The 21,830-nt window shown below is 38.0% G+C and overlaps 1 protein-coding gene across 1 annotated transcript in view; it reads left to right on the top strand.

Moving 5' to 3' along the window:
- The window catches only part of LOC309496045 (NACHT, LRR and PYD domains-containing protein 12-like), a 40,801-nt gene that overhangs the window by 2,037 nt on the left and 16,934 nt on the right, over positions 1-21,830 (top strand). Inside the window, exons 2-3 of the mRNA XM_082165980.1 lie at positions 14,012-14,294; positions 19,954-21,769. Coding sequence (XP_082022106.1) covers positions 14,027-14,294; positions 19,954-21,769 — 2,084 coding nt within the window. The 5' untranslated portion in view covers positions 14,012-14,026. The remainder of the gene's footprint in view (positions 1-14,011; positions 14,295-19,953; positions 21,770-21,830) is intronic.

Genomic DNA, 21,830 nt, shown 5'->3' with positions numbered 1-21,830 from the left:
TAGCCTAACAAATGTTTTGCTCATGATTAGTTAATGTTAGTTAATATGAATAATACGATTGTAAAGTGTACTATGAAATCAAAGATATAAATTCCTTATAATTTAGAGCTGGACGTGGACTTAAAATTTCCTTTCACTAGATGTATTTCCCCAAGCTAATAACACTTGCTATGGCCTTGGATAAAAACGAATGACATTGTCAGACTCAGAATGCGGCTGAAATTATACTTTTATGATTGTTAAGCATAACTCACATGCTGCCGCAACTTTTACAGTAGCATGGTAGGATAAATGTAACTTTTCCGTATTAGCTTAATGTTACCTGCTGCGCGGCAAACTGCTGCTTATATAGCGCTGCAAAGGAAACTCCGCCTACCAGTTCACCTCCGCCAAATCCTTCCGGCAAAACATTTTTTATTTAATATTTTTTTGTATTATTATTGTTAGTGGCAATGGTGTATACGTGTATTGTTATTTATCATATTTATTTTAATAATTATTATTATTTACATTTATCAGAGAGGGGCACAATACATTTTGAGACAAAAGGGGCTGTTTGTAATAAAATTGGCAGAATTTGAAAGCTGAGACTCTGTTTCATTAGCCTGACTACGTCAGACTTCCTACTTCCGCTAATTTCATTTCGCTCCTGTAGTCAGTCTGAGATAGCAGCCTATCTTTCAGTTTTCCACCGGCCTGAAAACAGCCGGGCCAATCAACGAACAGAGGGCGGGCTGAGAGCCGTGACGTAGACGCTGATTGTACCGTGGATGCGTAGATTTACTTCACATAATCTGCAAAAGTCATTCACAGCCATGTTCACTCCGGTATTTCGCTCGATGGTTTAGTTTTTGCATCATACATGCGTTTACAGTGGAAGTTAGATGCGGCTGAGCATGCGCATAACACACGCCATAACCAAACGTTATGTGATTGGCTTACGGGTAACCAATGATTTTAGACTTCAGACAAGCGCCCCCCCGCTCGAGAGAAAACACTTCTCTATTATGCTATGCCAGACTCTGTATACGAAGCAAAGTGAAGTAGCAGAGTCTGGTATTACCAGGCTACTGTTTCATATCATAGTAACCAGTTCTGTCTTGTCTGTTGATATCAGTGTATTGTAAAAAGCGCTATATAAATAAAGGTGACTTGACTTGACAGGAATGTGAATGCAATGCAATGTTTCCACTGATGCATAAGTATTCTCTATAAGGAATGAGGATTGTGCAGCATGAGATATACATTCGATTTTAAACATGAACACGTTTCTCTACCTTGTAAGGATAATGTAAGTTCCTTTGGACCGCATATAAATGCCCAACCTTTGTGTGCTGGAAATGAAGACCACCTCTCCAGTAAATTGTCTTTCTTTTCTGTCTTGACTGGTGTTTGCTTTCGTGATTCGGGGAGAAAAGCTTACTTACAAGTCTAGACTACTAGTGCCAGTGCTGCCAACTCTCAGGCATTCAGTGCGAGACTCACGCTATTGACACTGTTCTTACCAGTGTTAATTTTGGCATTTTTGATTTAGTCTTAGTCTTCATCTTCAGACGAAAATGCTTATTGGTCTTAGTCACATTTAATTAATTTTGTCTTTCAGTTTTTGTCAACTTTTAGTCATTACTTTTAGTCAAACTGCAGTTACCAACATTAATTTTGGTAACTACTTATATGTAGTCTTTAGACAAAAAATTTCATTATAATTTTTCTCTCTAGGCCAATTCAATTAAGCTTATGAGAAATTTTAATTAAGGTAACAGGCTGTATTGACATTGCACTCTTTAGCAGTAGCACTTGTGCAATTCTACATATCCCTTTTCCTTAGTTCAGTGGTTTTTATAGTACCGTACCCCCTCTCTTCCACTTAGACTGCAGTCACACCTTTTCCATTAAGGGACAATATTTGCCTCCTTTAATCGGTTTTTCCAGTTCATTTTTTACCTTTATAAGTACCATTATAATATAAATAATGCTTTGAATTAAACAATGTTCAATAAATACGCAATGATGGTAAAAACAAAGTGATACTTTTAAAAATTAAATTAAAATCGCTAGTAGGTGGCAGTAAGTCACTGTCTTTATGAGTGAGTCATGTAGTCATTCATTCATTCAGTAACAAAGCAAGTTGCTATATTTATGAACAGGTCATTGAATCTCACGATTCGTTCAAAGCCACAGATTCATTCACGAATTACCGCTGTGTGCTGCAGTTCTGCTATGGCTTTCATTGCAAAATATAGCAATAAGCCTACTGACAATATGTTTTAAATGTAGTACATCACTTAATGTTACCCTTCTGTTTTTTGAACTGCTGTATAAAATCAATGTCACACTTGAAATCATGTGGATATTCAGGAAACATTGCATTCTTGCTCGTAAAATATGATCAACATTAAAAACACTGCTGGATATCAGCCTGCATTTTGATCGCAGATTTAGTCGCACAGATAGCGCAAGCGGCTCGTGGCAGAACACAGACCGACTGAATGACACTTTAATTTAAGTAGAAAATCTCAAATGAAGATCGCTGAACTCCAGCTTACTTGTCTGTGTTTTCAGATCATCCGCGCTTCTTCAGCAGTGTAGAGAGCGCGTGCGCATGGTTGCCAGATACTATTGAAAAGGCCGGGTAGAAAACATGTTCTTTTAACAGAAAAGCTCTGACTGGGGGTTTAATTATTAAAATCTGGCAACCATATGCCTGAACGCTCGTAAAAACAATGTGTTGTCGTCTCCTTTATTTGACACAAACAAGTGGTTTTGGTCAAGTTTAAAAAAAATGTAAACACATTTCAGTTTCGTATTTTTTCGTCAATGATATTGCATGTGTTGATATAGTCACAGTTATCGTTTAATGACGTGGGTGTCGTCTCTCATCGTCTTGTATTAGGGAAAAAAAGGTTGTCAACGAACATTTTTTGTCATAGTTTTCGTTAACGAAATTAACACTGGTTCACTTACTCACGTTAGACAACCATATTCTCACACAGTTTTAGTAAAAACTCTAGCTGATGTGTTTTGGATGAACTGGACTTTATTATGCGTGCAGGGCAACCAACCAGTAAAGCATTACAATAATCTAGCCTTCAGGTCATGAACTAAATGTTACGCATTTTTCATTGAAAGCATCTGTCGTAATTTCGATATGTTTTTAAGATGTAAGAATGTGGTTTTACAGATGCTAGAAACGTGGCTTCCAAGTGAAAGATTGGTATCAAAGAGCACACACAGGTTCCTAACCGACGACGAAGACTTGACAGAGCAGCCATCAAGTGTTAGACCGTATTCTGGGTTAATACGTGCAGAGGTTTTTTGCCCAATAATTAGAAACTCAGAAATAAGTAGTAGGAAATTGCTAGTCATCCAAATTTTTATATCAGCTATGCATTCCGTTAATTTTGAATTGGTAAGTTTCATTTGAGTATCATCAGCATAACAGTGAAAACTAACGCCATGCTTCCTAATGATATCTCCCAAGGGTAGCATGTACAGAGTGAACAGCAACGGTCCTAGTACTGAGCTTTGCTGTACTCCCATACTGAACTTGTAATCGATATGTGGTTAAAACTAACTCCTCTCACTCCTCTCCATGTCCTTAGCATGTGATCCTCACACACACTTGCTGTGCGGATATATTAATGTTTTTAAAAATGTTATAGCCATGAATAAAGGCTTTTATTTGGCCTTATATGATTTTTGCAAGTTGAACTATCCCGCATCAAAGAGCACCGAGACTTTATACCCCAACAGCTCTCTTTGCATCTGGGGTTCAATAACATATTTGTCTTCACTAGTGATGGGCGCCTTTGAAGCACTATTTTGTGAAGCTTTGAATCCATTATGAATCGTTTGTTTTAAACCAGGGGTCAGGAGCACGTATCAAACTTCCAAAGTCACATGATTTTAGTAAACAAGGCATTATTACATCACAACTGTTCCCAAATGTTTCGAAATTTCAATGGTTCGCTGTTGTGGGCCGATCTCAGTGAACCAGTGTTTATGGTTTTTACCTGATCTGGGATCAGTTTTATAAATTTGTAGACATTTTTAATGAGATTATGTATTTTGTAATTTGGTGATGGACAGCCAGCATTCAACAATCTGGGCTATGTTTCCCGTACAATGACATAACTCGCTGCTAGCGTAGTATGATGCATCGTCGAAGAAATCAACTAACTAGTTATGACTATTTCCTGAAACTGTGTCAAATTTGTAGTTCAGTGTTAGTTATAGTTAATGATGTCATGCCGGTAGTTGAGTAATAACTTAAATTAGTATTTATTTGAAATGAAAGATATTGTATTGAATGTCAGCTTGCTTATTTTGCTCAAGATAAGGATTTATTAAGTCCACATGTTATAAAAACAAGAAACTATGCTTCTAACCACAGGTGGAGAGCTGTAATTCCAACCACACAACTTTGCGACGCTGTTTGCGAATGTTGGTTGGCGCTATGTTTCGGCAAACACAGACTCGTTGAACTACGCTAATAACGACCAAACTTGTGCTTTTGTGAAACGCATTGAATGATTTGTTCAATCTAAATGGTGCAACCAAACTGACAATTCTAGTATCAAAATGATAAACCTGCCAGACAACTTGTTTAGAGTAAGACTAACAGTAGTAGAGAATAGAATTGCTTGAGACAACAAATGGCAAAAGTGTTAAAGGGAAAGGGGAAAAAACAGGCAATATGAGGTGGTAGAGTAGATTTTCACAATGACTTTTGGTAATTCCAGTTGTACTAAATTACAGGGTGAAACGTGTGCTAAATGCACAATTTTGAACCATTGACAAAATCAAATCCTTACAGACGTGTCTTTAATGTGGTTGATTATTCCTGAGACAACAAACTGCTGTTCACGAGCAGTGTGTGTCACTACAGAAATTATTCTCATTAACATTATAGTTCATGGCATTTGACTGCAACAGTACTGATTCTAGCTATCAGTTTGCTCTTAATGTGAAATCTGAAGAAAATAAGTGAATTCTTCCTGGTATCTTGAAGGGAAAAATGTAGTGAGCAATTCTAAGGCAGAAGTGTGAATTTTCCAGATGTGACAAAACTCTAACAATGAGAAATCAAAACCCTCGTTGTTCTAATGACACACTTTGTTTGTGGTTACAAAGCTCATCTATTCTTTTGTAAGTGATTTTAAAGCAGATGCTATTTGGCTTATTTATTACTGGCAATGCGAGTAATCTCAAAAGATAGGATTATGTGAAACATATTTTAATCATAACACAGCCCTTACAAAAAATATTTTTTTTTCAAGTGTTCTATTATTATACTTCTTTTAAACTAAAAATAAGAAAGTATACTTTCAGTCTACATTTTATATACTTCTCAGAAATATGCTTAATGTACTTCTCAAAAATATACTTAAAGCTACACTGTGTGATATTTTCCCCCATCTAGCGGTGAAATTGTATATGACTACCCAGTGAATATTAGTTTCTGTTCCTTTCAATTTCGAGGGCGTTTTAACTCCTACGGTGGCCGTATTATTCCAAGATTAATATTGCTTCTAGTTCGACTTCGTACAATTGCGCCTTTAAAACTATCACCTGTGATCCGTCGCAGCACAGATTTATGTTACAAGGTAAACAATACTTTTTCACCATTGACGCGAGGAAAAGTAACGCAAGTTATACTAGAGGTCGCTCTGGCGTTATGCACAACCATGCTATGGTTAGAAAAGCATGGTTGTGCATGGTAAAACTTCGAGCATGGTAAAACTTCGAATTTACACAAATAGGCTGGATTATCTCTCGAGAAGAAAGCAGGCAACTTCGGCGTCCGTTTTAAAATCTTTGCTCCTCATGAGCTCTTTCCATCTGGGAAAAGTTACTCCAATATTGACTTTGGTCTTGCTGATTTGCCTGTCGCGTTGACGTTATAATTCTCTCTTTTGCTTCCTTGGCGACTCTGCTACATGTCCTCGAGAATAGGCGTGATCCTCCATCAGCAATCTTTCAAATCTGCTGGCAGTCGTGAGTAATCTCCCTCTCGCATTCGTCTCTGTGTCACTGAGTGTAAAGCGCGAAAGGCGAAGCTTGAATTTACAGGTATGTCCCTCTTTGGCTAATGTAGTTTCAAGATGGAGGGGGAACATGGCGACCGGCATTCGAACCCCTCACCCGTATGTACTTTCAATGGCAGATTATAAACTTACGAGAATACTTTATTACTTGAAAGAAGTAAATATACATTAATGAGCACATATATTTTTGAAAGAACTAAGTGTTTTTTGCTAAGAATCAACTAAAAAAATTACACAGTGTAGCTTAAAATTACACTTAAGTGTACTTGACTTATACTGACAGAAAAGTCCAAGTATTTTTGGCCTGTACTTGTACTCAATCTTTTGATCGAGATATACTTAAAAGTATAATTAAGTATTCAAAGTATACTTGGCTTGTAGTTGTGTTAACTCTTTTGATCGAGTAGCGTATTAAATATACTTTTTTTACATAGTTTTTCAAAAATCATCATATTCTTTATTCAGGACATACATAAAAAAATGGTCCATAGCACTATACAAACACATAGTAAAAAAAAAAAAAAAAGACGACTACAACAGTCAAAATTCCACAATACACAAAAAGAGTGTTCAAATATTAGCATATAGACTAAAACGCCAGTGGTTCCACAATCTCGAAGTGAACCCAACTGCACACAATGCAGGGTTCACTAGTGTTGCGATGATGCTGTTATATGACTCTGCTAATCTACACATACATCTGTACATGAGATTCCTGAGTACAGCAGGACACGTAAATACATTAACACTTACACACATTTGGCTCGCACTGCCCAAGCAGCAGCCTCAACCCATCATTATATGCCACATTGAGTTTCTGCATACTGCTTTTTTTTTATAGCGCCGCCACAAGTGGGCAGTGTACATCAGAGTACAAAAAGCTTTAAAAAGTGTGATCTTCACAGATAGTGAACACATACTAAATTTGCGATTCAGCATATTACCTTGTGCATACAACATACAATACTGTCTATGAATGTCCCTATCATCAGACAGGTCATCAGTTATATAGTGTCCTAAGTATTTGACCTCAACACACACTTTAAGTAAAGTACCAGACAGATAAAAAGCAGGAAATGAGAGTTTATTGTCCTCCCTGCTTCTAGCAATCATTATATTACTCTTCTTAGAATTGAACGTAATATCAAAGTCTGAGCCATATTGAGAACATACCCTTAGTAGCTGTTGAAGGCCAGCACTATATGGACAAAGAATGACCAGGTCATCCGCGTACATTAGGTGGTTGATAATGGTGTCCCCAACCATACAGCCTGTTCCACAGGTGTTTAACAACTTTGATAGATCATCCATATAAATATTAAAGAGAAAGGGAGATAAGATGCTTCCCTGCCTAACTCCATTACTTACATTGAATGAGGCAGACATAAAGTTACCCCATTTCACATACATTGACTGATGGGCATACCAAAAGGCCAAGATTCTCACTAGATATTTGGGAGCCCCTCTGTTGTGCAATTTGTAGAATAGCTTCTCATGATTTACCCGATCAAAGGCTTTAGAGGCATCAATAAAACACATAAAGATTGTGGAATTATGCCTGTTATACAAATCTAGAACCTCCTTAAGGGCAAAAATACACATATCAGTGCCATGTTTAGGTTTGAAGCCAAACTGATTGTCATAGGTCAAGACAAACTGTTCCAGCCTATTCAGTATAATCCTCTCCAAGACCTTGGATAAAATACTGGCTAACGCTATAGGCCTGTAATTATCCAAGCTGTTAATCTTACCAGCTTTTTCTTTAATAATAGGCACTAATGTGACAGATAAAATAGAATCAGGTAAAATACCATGGACTAACAACCCAGTAAAACAAATAGCAATTAGGGGACAGAGTTTTCTACTTGCAAATTTTAAATGCTCCGCAGATATCTCATCCATACCGCATGCCTTATTATCCTTTAGCATCATAATTGCATCATATATTTCTTGAGGTAGAACAGTTGCATCTTCATTACTATCAATGTCACCCATTGTAAAATACTTACTTTTAACACAGTTAAACAGCTCATAGTAATATTTCTGCCACAACTGAGTAATTTCTTCCGAGCCGTTGACACCATCAATATTCGTTGGTAACGATGTTTTACAATTATTCATTCTTTTGATTTCTTTCCAGAAATCAGTAGGACTATTATATTGCAGCTTCCTTGCCAGAGAGTCCGACCTCATTGTATTTTCCTTCCTCTTAATGAAACGTAGAGCATATTTAAACTTTGCATTTGCCTGTTTCTTGTATTCGAATAAGGGACCCTGTTTATGTCTGCCTGACTCATCCCATGCTTTAAAGGCCCTTCTTGCCTCAGCATGTATCTCTTCCACATAACCATTCCAACCTGGCTTGACTTTGTACAATCTGTGTGTTTTATACAGGGGCCTGCTTGAAACAAGGAGGGACTTCACAATTTTCTCATACAGGGTGCACAGCTCAATACCATGTTGATGGTTCTTGCAATTAATGTCATAACATACCGTAGAATCTTTAGATAATTCAATGTTATTCAACAGGATGTCAGACTGGATATAATATTCTTTAAGGTCCTCCTCATTCAGATTAGACCAATCTATTTTCCCCACACACATGTTATCTACAGACACAAAAGCAGGTATATTGCCTAGTATATACAGTCTTATGAAACTTAAATTGTTTGGAAATATTGATTAGAATATTGATATAAAACAGATGTTTCTAATTCTGCATATCTGATTTTTTTTTTTTTTTGTAGGCTAGTCCACTGGTAGTGTACATAGGAATTTACTTTAATTCTACTTTACTCTTTCACCACCATTGACTGAATTTTTTCAGCTATCCATGTTTTCACTGTTATACGGTAGGGGGCGCTATGACACATCTTCTAGTACAGAATCTCCGGATCAAAACACAGGAGAAGAAGAAGCTGAAGCAAGTGATAGAAGATTGCTCATGCAAATGTAAAATAACGTGATCATCAAACATTTAAAAGCATGTAAATCAAAACTGCTTAATATTACCAAATGAAATGTCGAATCCGTGAAGAGAAAACGACTGTGAAGCTTTGGACTCGATCTACTGCATCTGTGTTTTGATCATCGTTCTGAATCTGATCAAGGCGTATTGACAAAAATTTGATTTTCTAAACTTTTTTGTTTAAAATGTTGCCTTTCTTTATGTACACTTCAGTGTGTACTTTTATAAACTAAAAAAATTACTAGTATTAAAATAGTAAACTACTAGTATACTTAAGTTCACTTGTAGTACAGATGCATTACTAATGAGAAACCTAGTTGTGTACTTAAAGTTTACTACTCTTACACTTATAGTACACTTAAACGTATACTTTTATATACTAAAAGTGGGCCAATTTAGTCCCAAGCAGTATTGAAATAGTACACTTACAAGTTTACTACAGGTACACATTGATATATAGTATACTTACTACATAAAGTATACTTAAAAATATACTTGAACATTACTTAAGTATACTTCATAAAATGAACTTGAAGTATACTACTTTTTCGTAAGGGAGACCAAGAATTTAATCTCTGAAACTGAAAATATGATTACATTTCTAGATTGAAGGTACAGGCACTAAATGAGATGTTTGTGGCTACAGCAAAAACTCACTTATTTCTATTGCTGACATTTCAGTGGAAGTGCATGTAATGAGGAAAGATGTTTTACAAAATTGAATGGCTCTTGATATACTGTTATGCAACTGAGTGTTGTTCATATCTCAGGCAACACTGGAAGAGCAGTGCACAATTTAGCTAGAGTTCTGCATAAACAGGTAGCTAAACTTCATACGGATCATGTCTTTTCTCCTCCGAGTGGGGCACATGGTTCGGATCAATATTGGGGCCACTATGGAATCATGTTTTTATATCTTATATTATTTATTTTACCTATTTCCTGGCTCTTGCAATGCATTCTATTGTTGTTTAATCTCGTGATTGTGTGGTTTGATGGGATGTTTGTCTTCATGAGTTAGAGATGAGAGAATGTCTCCATTTCAAGATTTTTGGCATCACAGGACGGTGTTGTAAATCAGCAATTTTCCATTGTTTTCCTCTTGATATAACAACACTTGTTGGAATTGTACTGGGGCCCGTTCTTCGTACGTCGCTAACTCAGTTAGCTGGATTTGATTGTTGACGATTTGGCATGATCTTGGATTGTTTGGTTCTTCGAAGCTCATCCTGGACTTGCTGTCATAGCAACAGGTCCGTAAGCTTAAACCTGCTCGGGAGCAGAAGCTTATTTCATGTAAACAGGATTAGACTGAGGCTTCATAAGCGGAACTGATACGGGAAGTCCAGCGCAGCGCGATAGTGCACATTATTAAATTGTTGGAAACGCACATTTATTTTCGACTTTTCGGAGTCGGGCTTTAACTACAGCACAAACTGTTTGCATTGCCCTAAGATTATTTGCGAGTGGCTCTTTCTTTTACACTATTGGAGATGCGGAGAACTTGATGGAAAGTGCTGTCTGTCGTGTCATTCAGAGTTTACCTGGCGCTTTTAGGTTTAAAAAACAGTTTTAGTTTTTTTTTGTGGCATTTCCAAGCCACTTAAGACCCAATGTTGTAAAGCAGTTTTTTTTAAAGCAGTTTTTTTTTTTGGGCTATCATAATTTTTATTAAGATCATGCCATCATGACCATGCTGATTACAGTATATGTCACTCAGGCTTCACTAATGTGATTGGTACCGTAGACTATAGGCTTCCATAGACTGCCATCAAGGCCTCAATGAAGGGGATTATGTGAACAGAAAGGGGGTTCACGCTAACCATTTCCACATTTTTTGGGATTGCAAAGTTATTTCTCAGTACTGGTCTAGAATTCATGAGCATATACAGAATATTTTTGCATTTGTTTTTCCATTTGCTTTTGATACCTTATATCTCAGTAATATATCATCGGATAAACTGGACTCGAAGGACAAGAAACTTCTGTACATCTTATTGGCAGCAAGTAAAAAGGCTTTAACGAGGAGATGGCTTAAACCAGAATCACCAACAACTGAGGACTGGATAAACATTGTGTACGAGATCTACATAATGGAAAAACTGTCCTTTTCACTGAAAGTGCAGAGGGACGCTTTCTATAAGATGTGGTCCAAGTGGACGGAATATGTTAAACCGATTAGATCTGATTTTCTGTAAACACTGCTGCTTCTTACTAATTGTGCACTGATTTAAAAGTCTAAATGAACAATATAAATAATATGGAATTAATTTGGTTTCCCCGCCACCCGCCCTTTTGAGTTCTGTTGTCCGTGTTAGAAAGTTAAAAATGTTAAAGCAACGTACTGTACTTTATATGCCCAACAATATGTAAAATTCAACATGCTTTTTCAATAAAAGATAATATAAAAAAAAAAAAGAAAGGGGGTTCACAATGTAAATGTGCAGCCCAGTTACTATTGGGATTCTTAATATTCCAGATTAATAATATTATGTCAAATTAAAAAAAGGCAGTTGACTAAAATCTTCCATATCACAAATGTGAAAGCAAAATGACCAGGATCTGTGCATGACATTTATTCACATTATTTGAAAGTGGTAAGGAAAGTTCCACAATTAAATATCAAGCTCACTGTATTACATACACTTATGCTGATCCTAACAGAACTGCATTTTTTCATAGGTGATTATGACATGTTCCTGCCTGCAGACAGGTGTTTTATGACCCCATTCCCTAACCCAAACCAGTTACAGTGCAGTGTAACTTTGGCTAACTAAAGGGAAGATTTCAGTGTCGGATAAGTCTGAGGGTTGCACACCTGACAGGGCCTGTGACATTGTTGCATGTGCCATATTACACAACATTGCAAAAAAAAACACAAAAAAAACACTTTTCATTAATGTTTAATAAAAGACAAATATGCTTAGTTCCTTGAGTTTTATTTCAATTGTTCTTTGTAAAGAAAAGCCAGTGTTCAAATGCCTGCAACAAGAGATATTAGACACATGCCTCATGCAACAAATAAAAAGGAAAAGTTGGCTATCCACTGCCCACCTGTAGGCCTATGTCTCCTCTGTCTGTGCAGACTCTTCTGTAGGCCTTTCTGTAGATGTGGAATCCTGCAACTTATATTGCAGCCATAAAGCATACAAGTATAAATTAAGTAAAGTTATTAATGCACTTGCAGGCTAGTTCCTCCATATGACAGTTATCTGAGAGGGTTTATTCACTGTCCAGTGCAATGGAAACAAATGGACATTACAAAGTCTTATACTTTCTTTCCTTTGGAAAGTTAGAAAATGTCCACTTACTGCACATATTTCAGCCACCACTTTCTTGGGAACAGATACAAGTGTTGGTGTATTATGTAAAAGTGCACAAAAGAGGAAAACACAATGTCATTACAATGAACTACACTCGGGAAAAATGTGATCAATAACTCATGGCAAAATATTTTTACATTAACATAAGTTTATCAGTTTTCACTTTCACAAGTCAAAGCAATTCACCATTACTCAAGATTTAACAGTTGAAATTACTATATGGCCTTAATTTAATGCAGCAAAAATTATTTTACAGTGTATGCTACTAAGATCTTTTCTTTTTTTTTCTCAGCCTTTTTCTTGGTTGCTTTTATTAACAGACAACCATTTATTTAACAGTGCCTTTTATAAAAGAGACTATAATATAACTAAAAATTACCCTTATGTAGAATATTTTTGTACTTCACTTTTATTTGTTCCCATGTTCTAGTGTGGTGACTCTGACATTACAATGAACAAAGTAATTATGCAATTATTAAAATACAAATATGTAGGCTAATAAGTGATAAAAACATCTAACATGGCCACTTCTAACGGATTTAAATTGTCTGCTACTTTTTGCCAACCCTCCTGGCTTTTGCAGACTTTGAGGTGTTCCCTGGCGTTTTGATTAAACATTAAAATTCCGAATTAACTGCTGAGGAGAAAAACTGAGCGCGCTCTTTGGCCACGCTGAGCAGCCAATAGCAGCGTTGCTGATCAATGTTTCCTCTATCGATACATATCCCCTTTTAACCCAGCGCATGAACGCGCAATTATCTCAGATAACTCAATCCAGCTATACTAATCATATCCGTCAAGTGTGTTCGAAGAACCTAATCAGCCGGATCATGATTAGCACGATGATAGTCTCAGCCTCAGACGTCACGCCCACGGACCGTTGGCTGAACGTCTGATGCATATGGCACACTTTTCTGGAAACACTTCAGGAGTTTCGAAGTCGCGATCTGATTGGTTGAATTCTACAGGATGTCCGGGAGACGTGTGTGTCGCATTCTTTATCGGCCCGCCTGGAAACAAATGCCGTGATGCCAAAACCCCTCGTGGAAGAAGAAAGCCGTTGTGTTTACAACTGCGACAATAGCGCTTGCCAGGATCAATTAAACGCTGGATTTTCAAAAAGTATGTGAAGTTCGCGGCTCCATTGTTGCAGTAAACTTGCACAACGTTCATGAATGAATAATTTATTAGATGCACACCGGTCTGTTATTGTAGGGACATCGACATTATATTGCCAGGCCCCTAAACATGACGCGGAACAAAACGAACTGTGATTGGTTGGGTTACATGTCAGTCAAACGTCCTCTTGGGCGGTCCTTGGCCAAGAAAAGCTCAGATAGAGTCCAGACCTTCTGCCGTCAGTCTGAAGGTCTGGCTACGCGAGACTAGCACGATGATATCATCTTGGATGTGTCATTTGATCTCGGATGTAATAAGCAACGTACGAAGAACGAGCCCCTGGTCAGGCAAAGTGTAACATCCAGATGAAGTCAGAGCATTGAAACGTACGCAACTAAGATTATTCAATAAACTCTGTTCTTTTATTATCATCATTGCTTTGTGTCCTGCTTCTGCTCTTCCCTGACTTTCTCAGTTAAACTCTCAGGCTGATAGAAGACTTAGAGCATTTTTACACTGGCAGTTTAGGTTAAAACTTTATTTTTATCCTGCAGCTGAATCTGTGAAGGATGATGGCGTCTGGTAAAGTTGAAGATCTGCTTGAGAAATCACTGAATGAACTGGCAGAAGTTGAACTGAAGAAGTTTAAGTGGCACTTAAAGAATGATCATGAGTGTATAACAAACTCTGAAATGGAGAATGCAGATATCTTAGACACAGTGGATAAGATAGTAGGACGTTTTAAGCCAGAAGAAGCTGTGAAGATCACCGTGAAGATCCTGAGGAAGATGAACCAAAATAATCTGGCTGAGCAGCTGGAGAACAATCACAAGCAAGGTACCGTTTAATTCACAGTGACTGTAATGTGATTGACTGTTTACCAATGACATGGTTTGACTTAAACTTTGCTCTGTGCAAACTAGCAACTACTACATAAAAACTAGGGTTGGCTTGAGAAAGATTAGCACAAAAGTTGTAGTTTTAAAAGCTTGGAGTTTCATGGTTTTCAGTTTTACGTTTTAAATGCCAGATGGATGGAAGGATGGATAGCTTAAAGCTTAAATAAGTATCAAGGGCTTCTGGCAGTTAAACAGTTGTGATTTATCATGTTGTTAGCATGATTTAGCATGTTAACATGGTGAAACTAATATGTTGCTAACATGATTAGCACATTACTAGCATGTTAGCTTAATTAGCACATTGTTAGCTTGTTGCTAGTGTGGCATTCAAAACAAGAACAGACAAAACACCGACTACGCCACCCTGGGAATTTCACCCAGGGAATGATTTTACTCCCTTATTGCAATGATATTAATACAATTAAGGACACACAGGTACACGTACAATACAGCCAAAGACGACGTTCAATTTTGAAGAAACACCTTTTATTTCAATAATTTAACAGTCATCTCTCGGGGAGGAAAAAAAAAAAATTTAATTTATAATTGCTGAGGCTTACCGATGGAGGAGAAAGGAGTCAAACAAGAACAGACAAAACACCGACTACGCCACCCTGGGAATTTCACCCAGGGAATGATTTTACTCCCTTATTGCAATGATATTAATACAATTAAGGACACACAGGTACACGTACAATACAGCCAAAGACGACGTTCAATTTTGAAGAAACACCTTTTATTTCAATAATTTAACAGTCATCTCTCGGGGAGGAGAAAAAAAAAAAAATTTAATTTATAATTGCGGAGGCTTACCGATGGAGGAGAAAGGAGTCAAAGGCAGTTAGAAATCCCAGGGAAAGTCCCCCAGTAAACACACAACCACACCACAGTGAACACAAAGGAAAACAAGAAAATCAACAGCACACCGGAAGGGGACACTACCACCCAGACACCAACACCACCATCGGCTCTCAGTCACTGTAACAAAAAAAAAGAACGAAACATGCACACACACACTCCATTAAACAAAGATTCACCAAAAAGAATAGAAAAATACAGAAAATCAATATCTTTAAATGAAAAGAACTAACAACTTATCACAAAATATAAACAATAACTGCCAGAACCAGCAATGGTTCTAAAGAGGCAGAAGAAAAACAACAAAAAAATAAAGAAAAATAAATAAATGTATATAAATTCAGTAATCAGAGAAATCAACCAAGGAATAAACTTATCACAAGATACAGACAATAACTGCCAAAAAGGCAGTATAAAGAAAACTATATATCTATAGATATATAAATCCAGTAATCAAAAAAAAAGAAATCAAACAAGGAATAAATACAATTTTAATCTAAATTGGAATAAAAAAAAATAAAAAAAATTAAATAAAAACAAAACAAACTTCTTAATCAGCAAAATTATAATAGAAAGCCCCAACCCCTTGAGCTATATTCAAACATCATATAAACAATAGCCCACATGAAACAAATGGCACATACTTTTGGCCATGCAGCCGTAATTGCCCCGCAGTTATAATGGCAAGACGAGCTCACAGCAATCTGCTCCAGTTTCTGGTACAAGGTTACATACACATAAAACAAACAGTAGTTCAGGAAAACCAACGGTCCAGCAACACAGCCGTACAGGCAAAACAGCGTAGGCAACACAGCCGTACAGGCAAAACAGCAGCTAGCAAACCAATACTGTGTTGCTGGCGACGATCTCCAGCTAAACCGGCCTCATTCCGATCACCCGAGGGAGACGGCTCGACGCGTGCCAACGGCACCAATAATGCAGTAAATCCGTTTATTGAATGCGCTGAACGACAAGATGGAAGACTGGACCTACAACCGGAGATCTATGAGCGTCCAACACACAGTAATCATCACTGCAGATAATAACAATAATATTCGCGTAGAAACAACGAAGCCACTACCCTACCTGTTAGCACAGCAGAGCACACGGAGAGAGTGACCCGGAAGCACAACACAACTTCCGTCACTGACGAGCAAGAGAGTTAGAAGGACTACTCGCTATATTTATAGGACGGAGCCTCACACGGGGATTGGCCAAAAGTACGCCAGCTCATTACACGTTAACTCATACTGCTACACTAGCATGATTTTCCATGTTGGCAGCATGATTTACCACGATTTACCACGTTGTTAGCATGATTTACCACGTTGCTAGCATGATTTAACTTGATTTACCATGTTGCCAGCATGATTTACCACGATTTAACGTGACGATAGATACACTGAACAAAATGATAAATGCAACACTTTTGTTTTTGGCCCCATTTTTCATGAGTTGAACTCAAAGATCTAAGACTTTTTCTATGTACACAAAAGGCCTATTTCTCTCAACTATTGTTCACAAATATGTCTAAATCTGTGTTAGTGAGCAGGTGTGCCTTAGGCTGGCCACAATAGGCCACTCTAAAATGTGCAGTTTTATCACACAGCACAATGCCACAGATCCATCCGGCCTCATAACCACAGACCACGTGTAACCACACCAGCCCAGGACCTCCACATCCAGCATCTTCTGAGACCAGCCACCCGGACAGCTGCTGCAACAATCGGTTTGCATAACCAAAGAATTTCTGCATAAACTGTCAGAAACCGTCTCAGGGAAGCTCATCTGCATGCTCATCATCCTCATCAGGGTCTCGACCTGACTGCAGTTCGTCATCGTAACCGACTTGAGTGTGCAAATGCTCACATTCGCTGGCATCTGGCACTTTGGAGAGGTGTTCTCTTCACGGATGAATCCCGGTTTTCACTGTACAGGGCAGATGGCAGACAGTGTGTATGGCATCATGTGGGTGAGTGGTTTGCTGATGTCAACGTTGTGGATCGAGTGACCCATGGTGGCGGTGGGGTTATGGTATGGACAGGCGTATGTTATGGACAACGAACACAGGTACATTTTATTGATGGCATTTTGATACTGTGGCGAGATCCTGAGGCCCATTGTTGTGCCATTCATCCACGACCATCACCTCAGGTTGCAGCATGATAAAGCACGGCCCCATGTTGCAAGGATCTGTACACATTTCCTGTAAGCTGAAAACAGCCCAGTTCTTGCATGGCCAGCATACTCACCGGACATGTCACCCGTTGAGCATGTTTGAGATGCTCTGGATCAGCGTATACGACAGCGTGTTCCAGGTCCTGCCAATATCCAGAAACATCAACTCTATGCAAAGGAGAGTATCTCCCCCCTTTTATTGTGGATAGTCTAAGGCACACCTGTGCAATAATCATGCTGTCTAATCAGCATCTTGATATGTCACACCTGGGAGGTGGATGGAGAAGTGCTCGGCAAAGGAGCAGAGGGAACCAGCAAAGGAGCTCTGTGTGTCCAGCAAAGGAGCTCTGTCTCCTCGGAAAGGAGAAGTGCTCACTAACACAGATTTAGACAGATTTGTGAACAATATTTGAGAGAAATAGGCGTTTTGTGTACATAAAAAAAGTCTAAGACCTTTGAGTTCAGCTCATGAAAATTGGGGGCAAAAACAAAAGTGTTGCTTTTATAATTTTGTTCAGTGTAGATAGATAGATAGATTGAGTTTGAGTTTAAATGAGTCTCGATGGATTATAAATAGAACATAGAAAGGCAGTCTAATTGAGTCTCATTAGCTTCGGGGAGTTTAAATTAGAATTTTGACAGTTGGAGTTTGAACAGTCTTGGCTCATCTGAACATTCCATCAATGTAAGTGTATGGGATTTTTTCCGAGTTTTGATCCTCATTTTTAGGAAAACTGTAAGTCTGATTAGTTAGAAAGGATAGAGCAACAAACTTCAGAACATTCTGAGTTTGGCAGTTGTAGATTTAAAGCTCTAAAGGCATCTTTACACAGACAAAGCGGTACAGTAACTAAATCTGAAGCAGCGTAAAATCACAAAATGTGCATTTACACATTTTCACAAATCGCGTGAAACAATGCTTTGAACATTACTATTTGAAAACTACAGTTTTAACAAAATGTTATGAAATGAATTCAAGAATAATGAAATAAAAAAAATATTAAAACTCAAGACAAATAAAAAACTGAATTTGAACTGAAAAACTGAAGTGCTATATCTCACTCTTTCAGGTTTGTCATAATTATGAGGTACTGATAGTTATATTTCTTAATAAAATGGTTTCAGATTGAGCAAATGCTAAAAAGAAATTATGAATTATTACACCGGGTAGATCACTGCAGGATTAAAAAAAATTTTTTTTAAAGAGCCAGAAAGCATGAACAATTATGCTAGCATTAACGTTTCAGGCAAGACAGCAGATGTCACCAGACTGTTGTGTGTGGGTGATATATCGTTCTCAAGGAGATGATTTTTGGAATATAATATAGCAATGCATTATCACAGTGACGCCAAATAAACATTTACCGTATCTGAGAGAAATGTAGCAGCGCGTTGATCTTCCAGTCTCTTCAAAGGAAGATTACAAACGGCGAAAGCCAAATGATTACACACAATGAGTCAACAATTCTGTTATTTTGGTGGTTTGCTTCACGATGTGAGCACAGGACTCTTTTACTTCTTTGACCCTTGTTGGCAGACATTTTTTTTTTTTTTTTTGGCTAAAACAATATGGAGCTAGGCCAATATGTTTTGTCTTCCACTTCTTTATTCTTGCGCCGCTTGAGCAGACAGGTGTGCTTTGGTTGTCATGACAATGACGTTGTTTAGGGCGCCACAAGTTTGCGTTCATTTACACTGAACTAAGCGTTTCAGGGGCTGAGGTGGGTCAGACCCGTCATATTTTAAGACTGTTTTTATGCGGCATTGCGTCTTTACACAGAATTCTGAGCAGACACAAAGCCACTTTAGAGCAGCCTTAACTGGGCTGTGTAAAGATGCCTTACGAGGAGTAGCAGTCAGTAGTTTCAGTAATAATAATAAGTTTAAATAGGATTTCAGTAAGTTGGCTTTCTCAAGCCAACTGAAGTACAGGGCCAAGAACAGCAGCAGATCTCATACAAGTACATTTATTAGAACAGACTGTCTAGTCATGATTTTACGAATGGTTAAATGGTTTACAAGAGTTTTAAACCCTGAATTAAAACTTCTACAAGCAACTCCTACATACGCAGGATCATTGCAATAACCCCAACCTAACCCTAATACAGTCTCATGTCTTGATTGGTTTGCTAGATGTCAATGGTTTGATCAAAAAGCTTTTAATAAGTTTGGTCAGCATGGCCTTAAAGGAATAGTTTACTTAAAAATGAAAATTATGTCATTTACTCACCCTTAAGTTGTTTAAAACCTGTATGAATGTATTTTTTCAGCTGAACACAAAGGAAGATATTTTGAATAATTTCAGTAACCAAACAGTTGATGGACTCCATTGACTTCCATAGTAGGGAAAACAATACATTCATAAAGGTTTGAAACAACCAATTGCATTTGAGTCAGCATTTATCAAAGTATTTCCATCACCATATATGTCTTCAGCATAATCAGTGTAAGATGTGCATATAAACACTACTGCAGTAAGTTAATTTGAATATAGTAGAAGCATGATTTTATGAAAAACATGATCACTTAGTCTTTGCTCTCTTTTTCCCTATTTCTTAAAGGCTCAACTGCAGACAATAGAGAAGCTACTCTTCATGATTACACAGAGACCAGCCTCACACTGAAGAACAAATTAAAACAGGACTACGAGCAGATATTGGTTGGTAATTCACAGACGGGTCATCTGGAATACCTGAATGATATTTACACTGATTTATATGTGGTGGGGAATGAGACTGGAGGAAGAGTGAACGACCATGAAGTGATACAGATCGAATCAAATCAAAACCGATTGACTGATAAGGAAAAGCCAATCGAGTGTAATGACATGTTTAAAGTCCAGTGTGACACGGGTCGACGAAACAGAAAAGTGCTGACAATGGGGATCGCAGGAGTGGGAAAAACTGTCTCTGTCAATAAATTCATCTTTGACTGGGCTAAAGGAATAGAAAATCAGGATATAGTCTTCATATTTCCACTTCCATTCCGTAGATTGAATTCGATTAAAGAAGAGTACAGTCTCATAGGACTGCTCAACAAATACTTCTTTAGTAGTCCTGAAGAATTGCCCTCTCTTCCTGAAGGTGATGGTAAAGTTATGTTCATCTTTGATGGGCTGGATGAATGTCGCTTTACTTTGAACTTTAAAGAAGATGACACATTTACAAATGTAAATGAAAAAACAACTGTGAGTAAGATAATAATAAACCTTATCAAGAGACACCTGGTTCCCTCTGCTCTCATCTGGATCACATCCAGACCAGCAGCAGCCAGTCTGATACCCCGTGACTACATTAATCAGGTGACAGAGGTGCGAGGATTTAATGATGAGCAGAAAGAGCAATACTTCAAAAATAACAGCAGTCCTGAGGTTGCTGGAAACCTCATCAGTCACATCAAGAAATCCAGAATTCTGCACATCATGTGCCACATCCCCGTCTTCTGCTGGATCTCTCTTATTGTTCTTCAGCCTCTACTGGCTCGAGAGAACAATGACAAAACTCCCACAACTCTCACAGGGATGTACACAAGCTTCTTAATTTCTCAGCAGCAACTGATGGAAGAAAAATACCGTGATGAGCCCGAACCTAATTCCAATGCAGAGTCTTTTGATCAGATTATTCTGAAGCTTGGGAAACTGGCCTTTCAACAGCTGGAGAAAGGAAACCTGATTTTCTACAAAGAAGATCTTGAAGAATGTGGACTAGATGTCAGTGAAGGTTCAGTGTACTCTGGGTTATGCACTCAGATCTTTCAGGAGGAAAAGGTTTCAGCAAGAAACATTTACAGCTTTGTACATCTCAGCATGCAGGAATTCCTTGCTGCTCTTTATGTGTTTATGATGGGCAAAGATGAGAAAGCTGACCTATTTCTTCAATCCTGGAGAGAAAAACTGACATGGAAACTGTACAAAAAGCCACTCTTTCATCTTCATAAGGCTGCAGTCAAGAAAGCTTTACAGAGTGAGAACGGACACCTGGACCTTTTCCTCCGGTTCCTCCTGGGTCTCTCACTGGAGTCCAATCAGAGTGACCTGAAGGGACTACTGCCAGGACTGGAACTCAGAACAGAGAGCATGAAAAAGACTGTTGACTATATCAAAAAGAAAATAGAGAAGGAGGAATCCGTAGAGAAGACCATCAATCTCTTCCACTGTCTGAGTGAACTGAAAGATGACTTTGTGGAGGAAATCCAGAAGAATCTGAGCTCAGGAAATCTTTCAGCACAGAATCTCTCCTCTGCTCAATGGTCTGGTCTGGTGTTTGTGCTCCTGATGTCAGAAGAGACTCAAGAGATGTTTGAACTGCAGAAATACAGAAGATCTGATGAGGCACTGATGAGAATGCTGCCAGTGATCAGAAACACCAGAAGAGCACTGTAAGAGTCTCCTTTACATTCATTTAAAAACACTGTTAGTCTTTTGTAATTGCCTTCATTT

This window comes from Leuciscus leuciscus, assembly GCF_965113295.1.
Source record: "Leuciscus leuciscus genome assembly, chromosome: 4".
Taxonomy (NCBI): Eukaryota; Metazoa; Chordata; class Actinopteri; order Cypriniformes; family Leuciscidae; genus Leuciscus; species Leuciscus leuciscus.
Note: the sequence above shows the minus strand (reverse complement) of the source record. Positions and strands in the feature narration are given on the sequence as shown.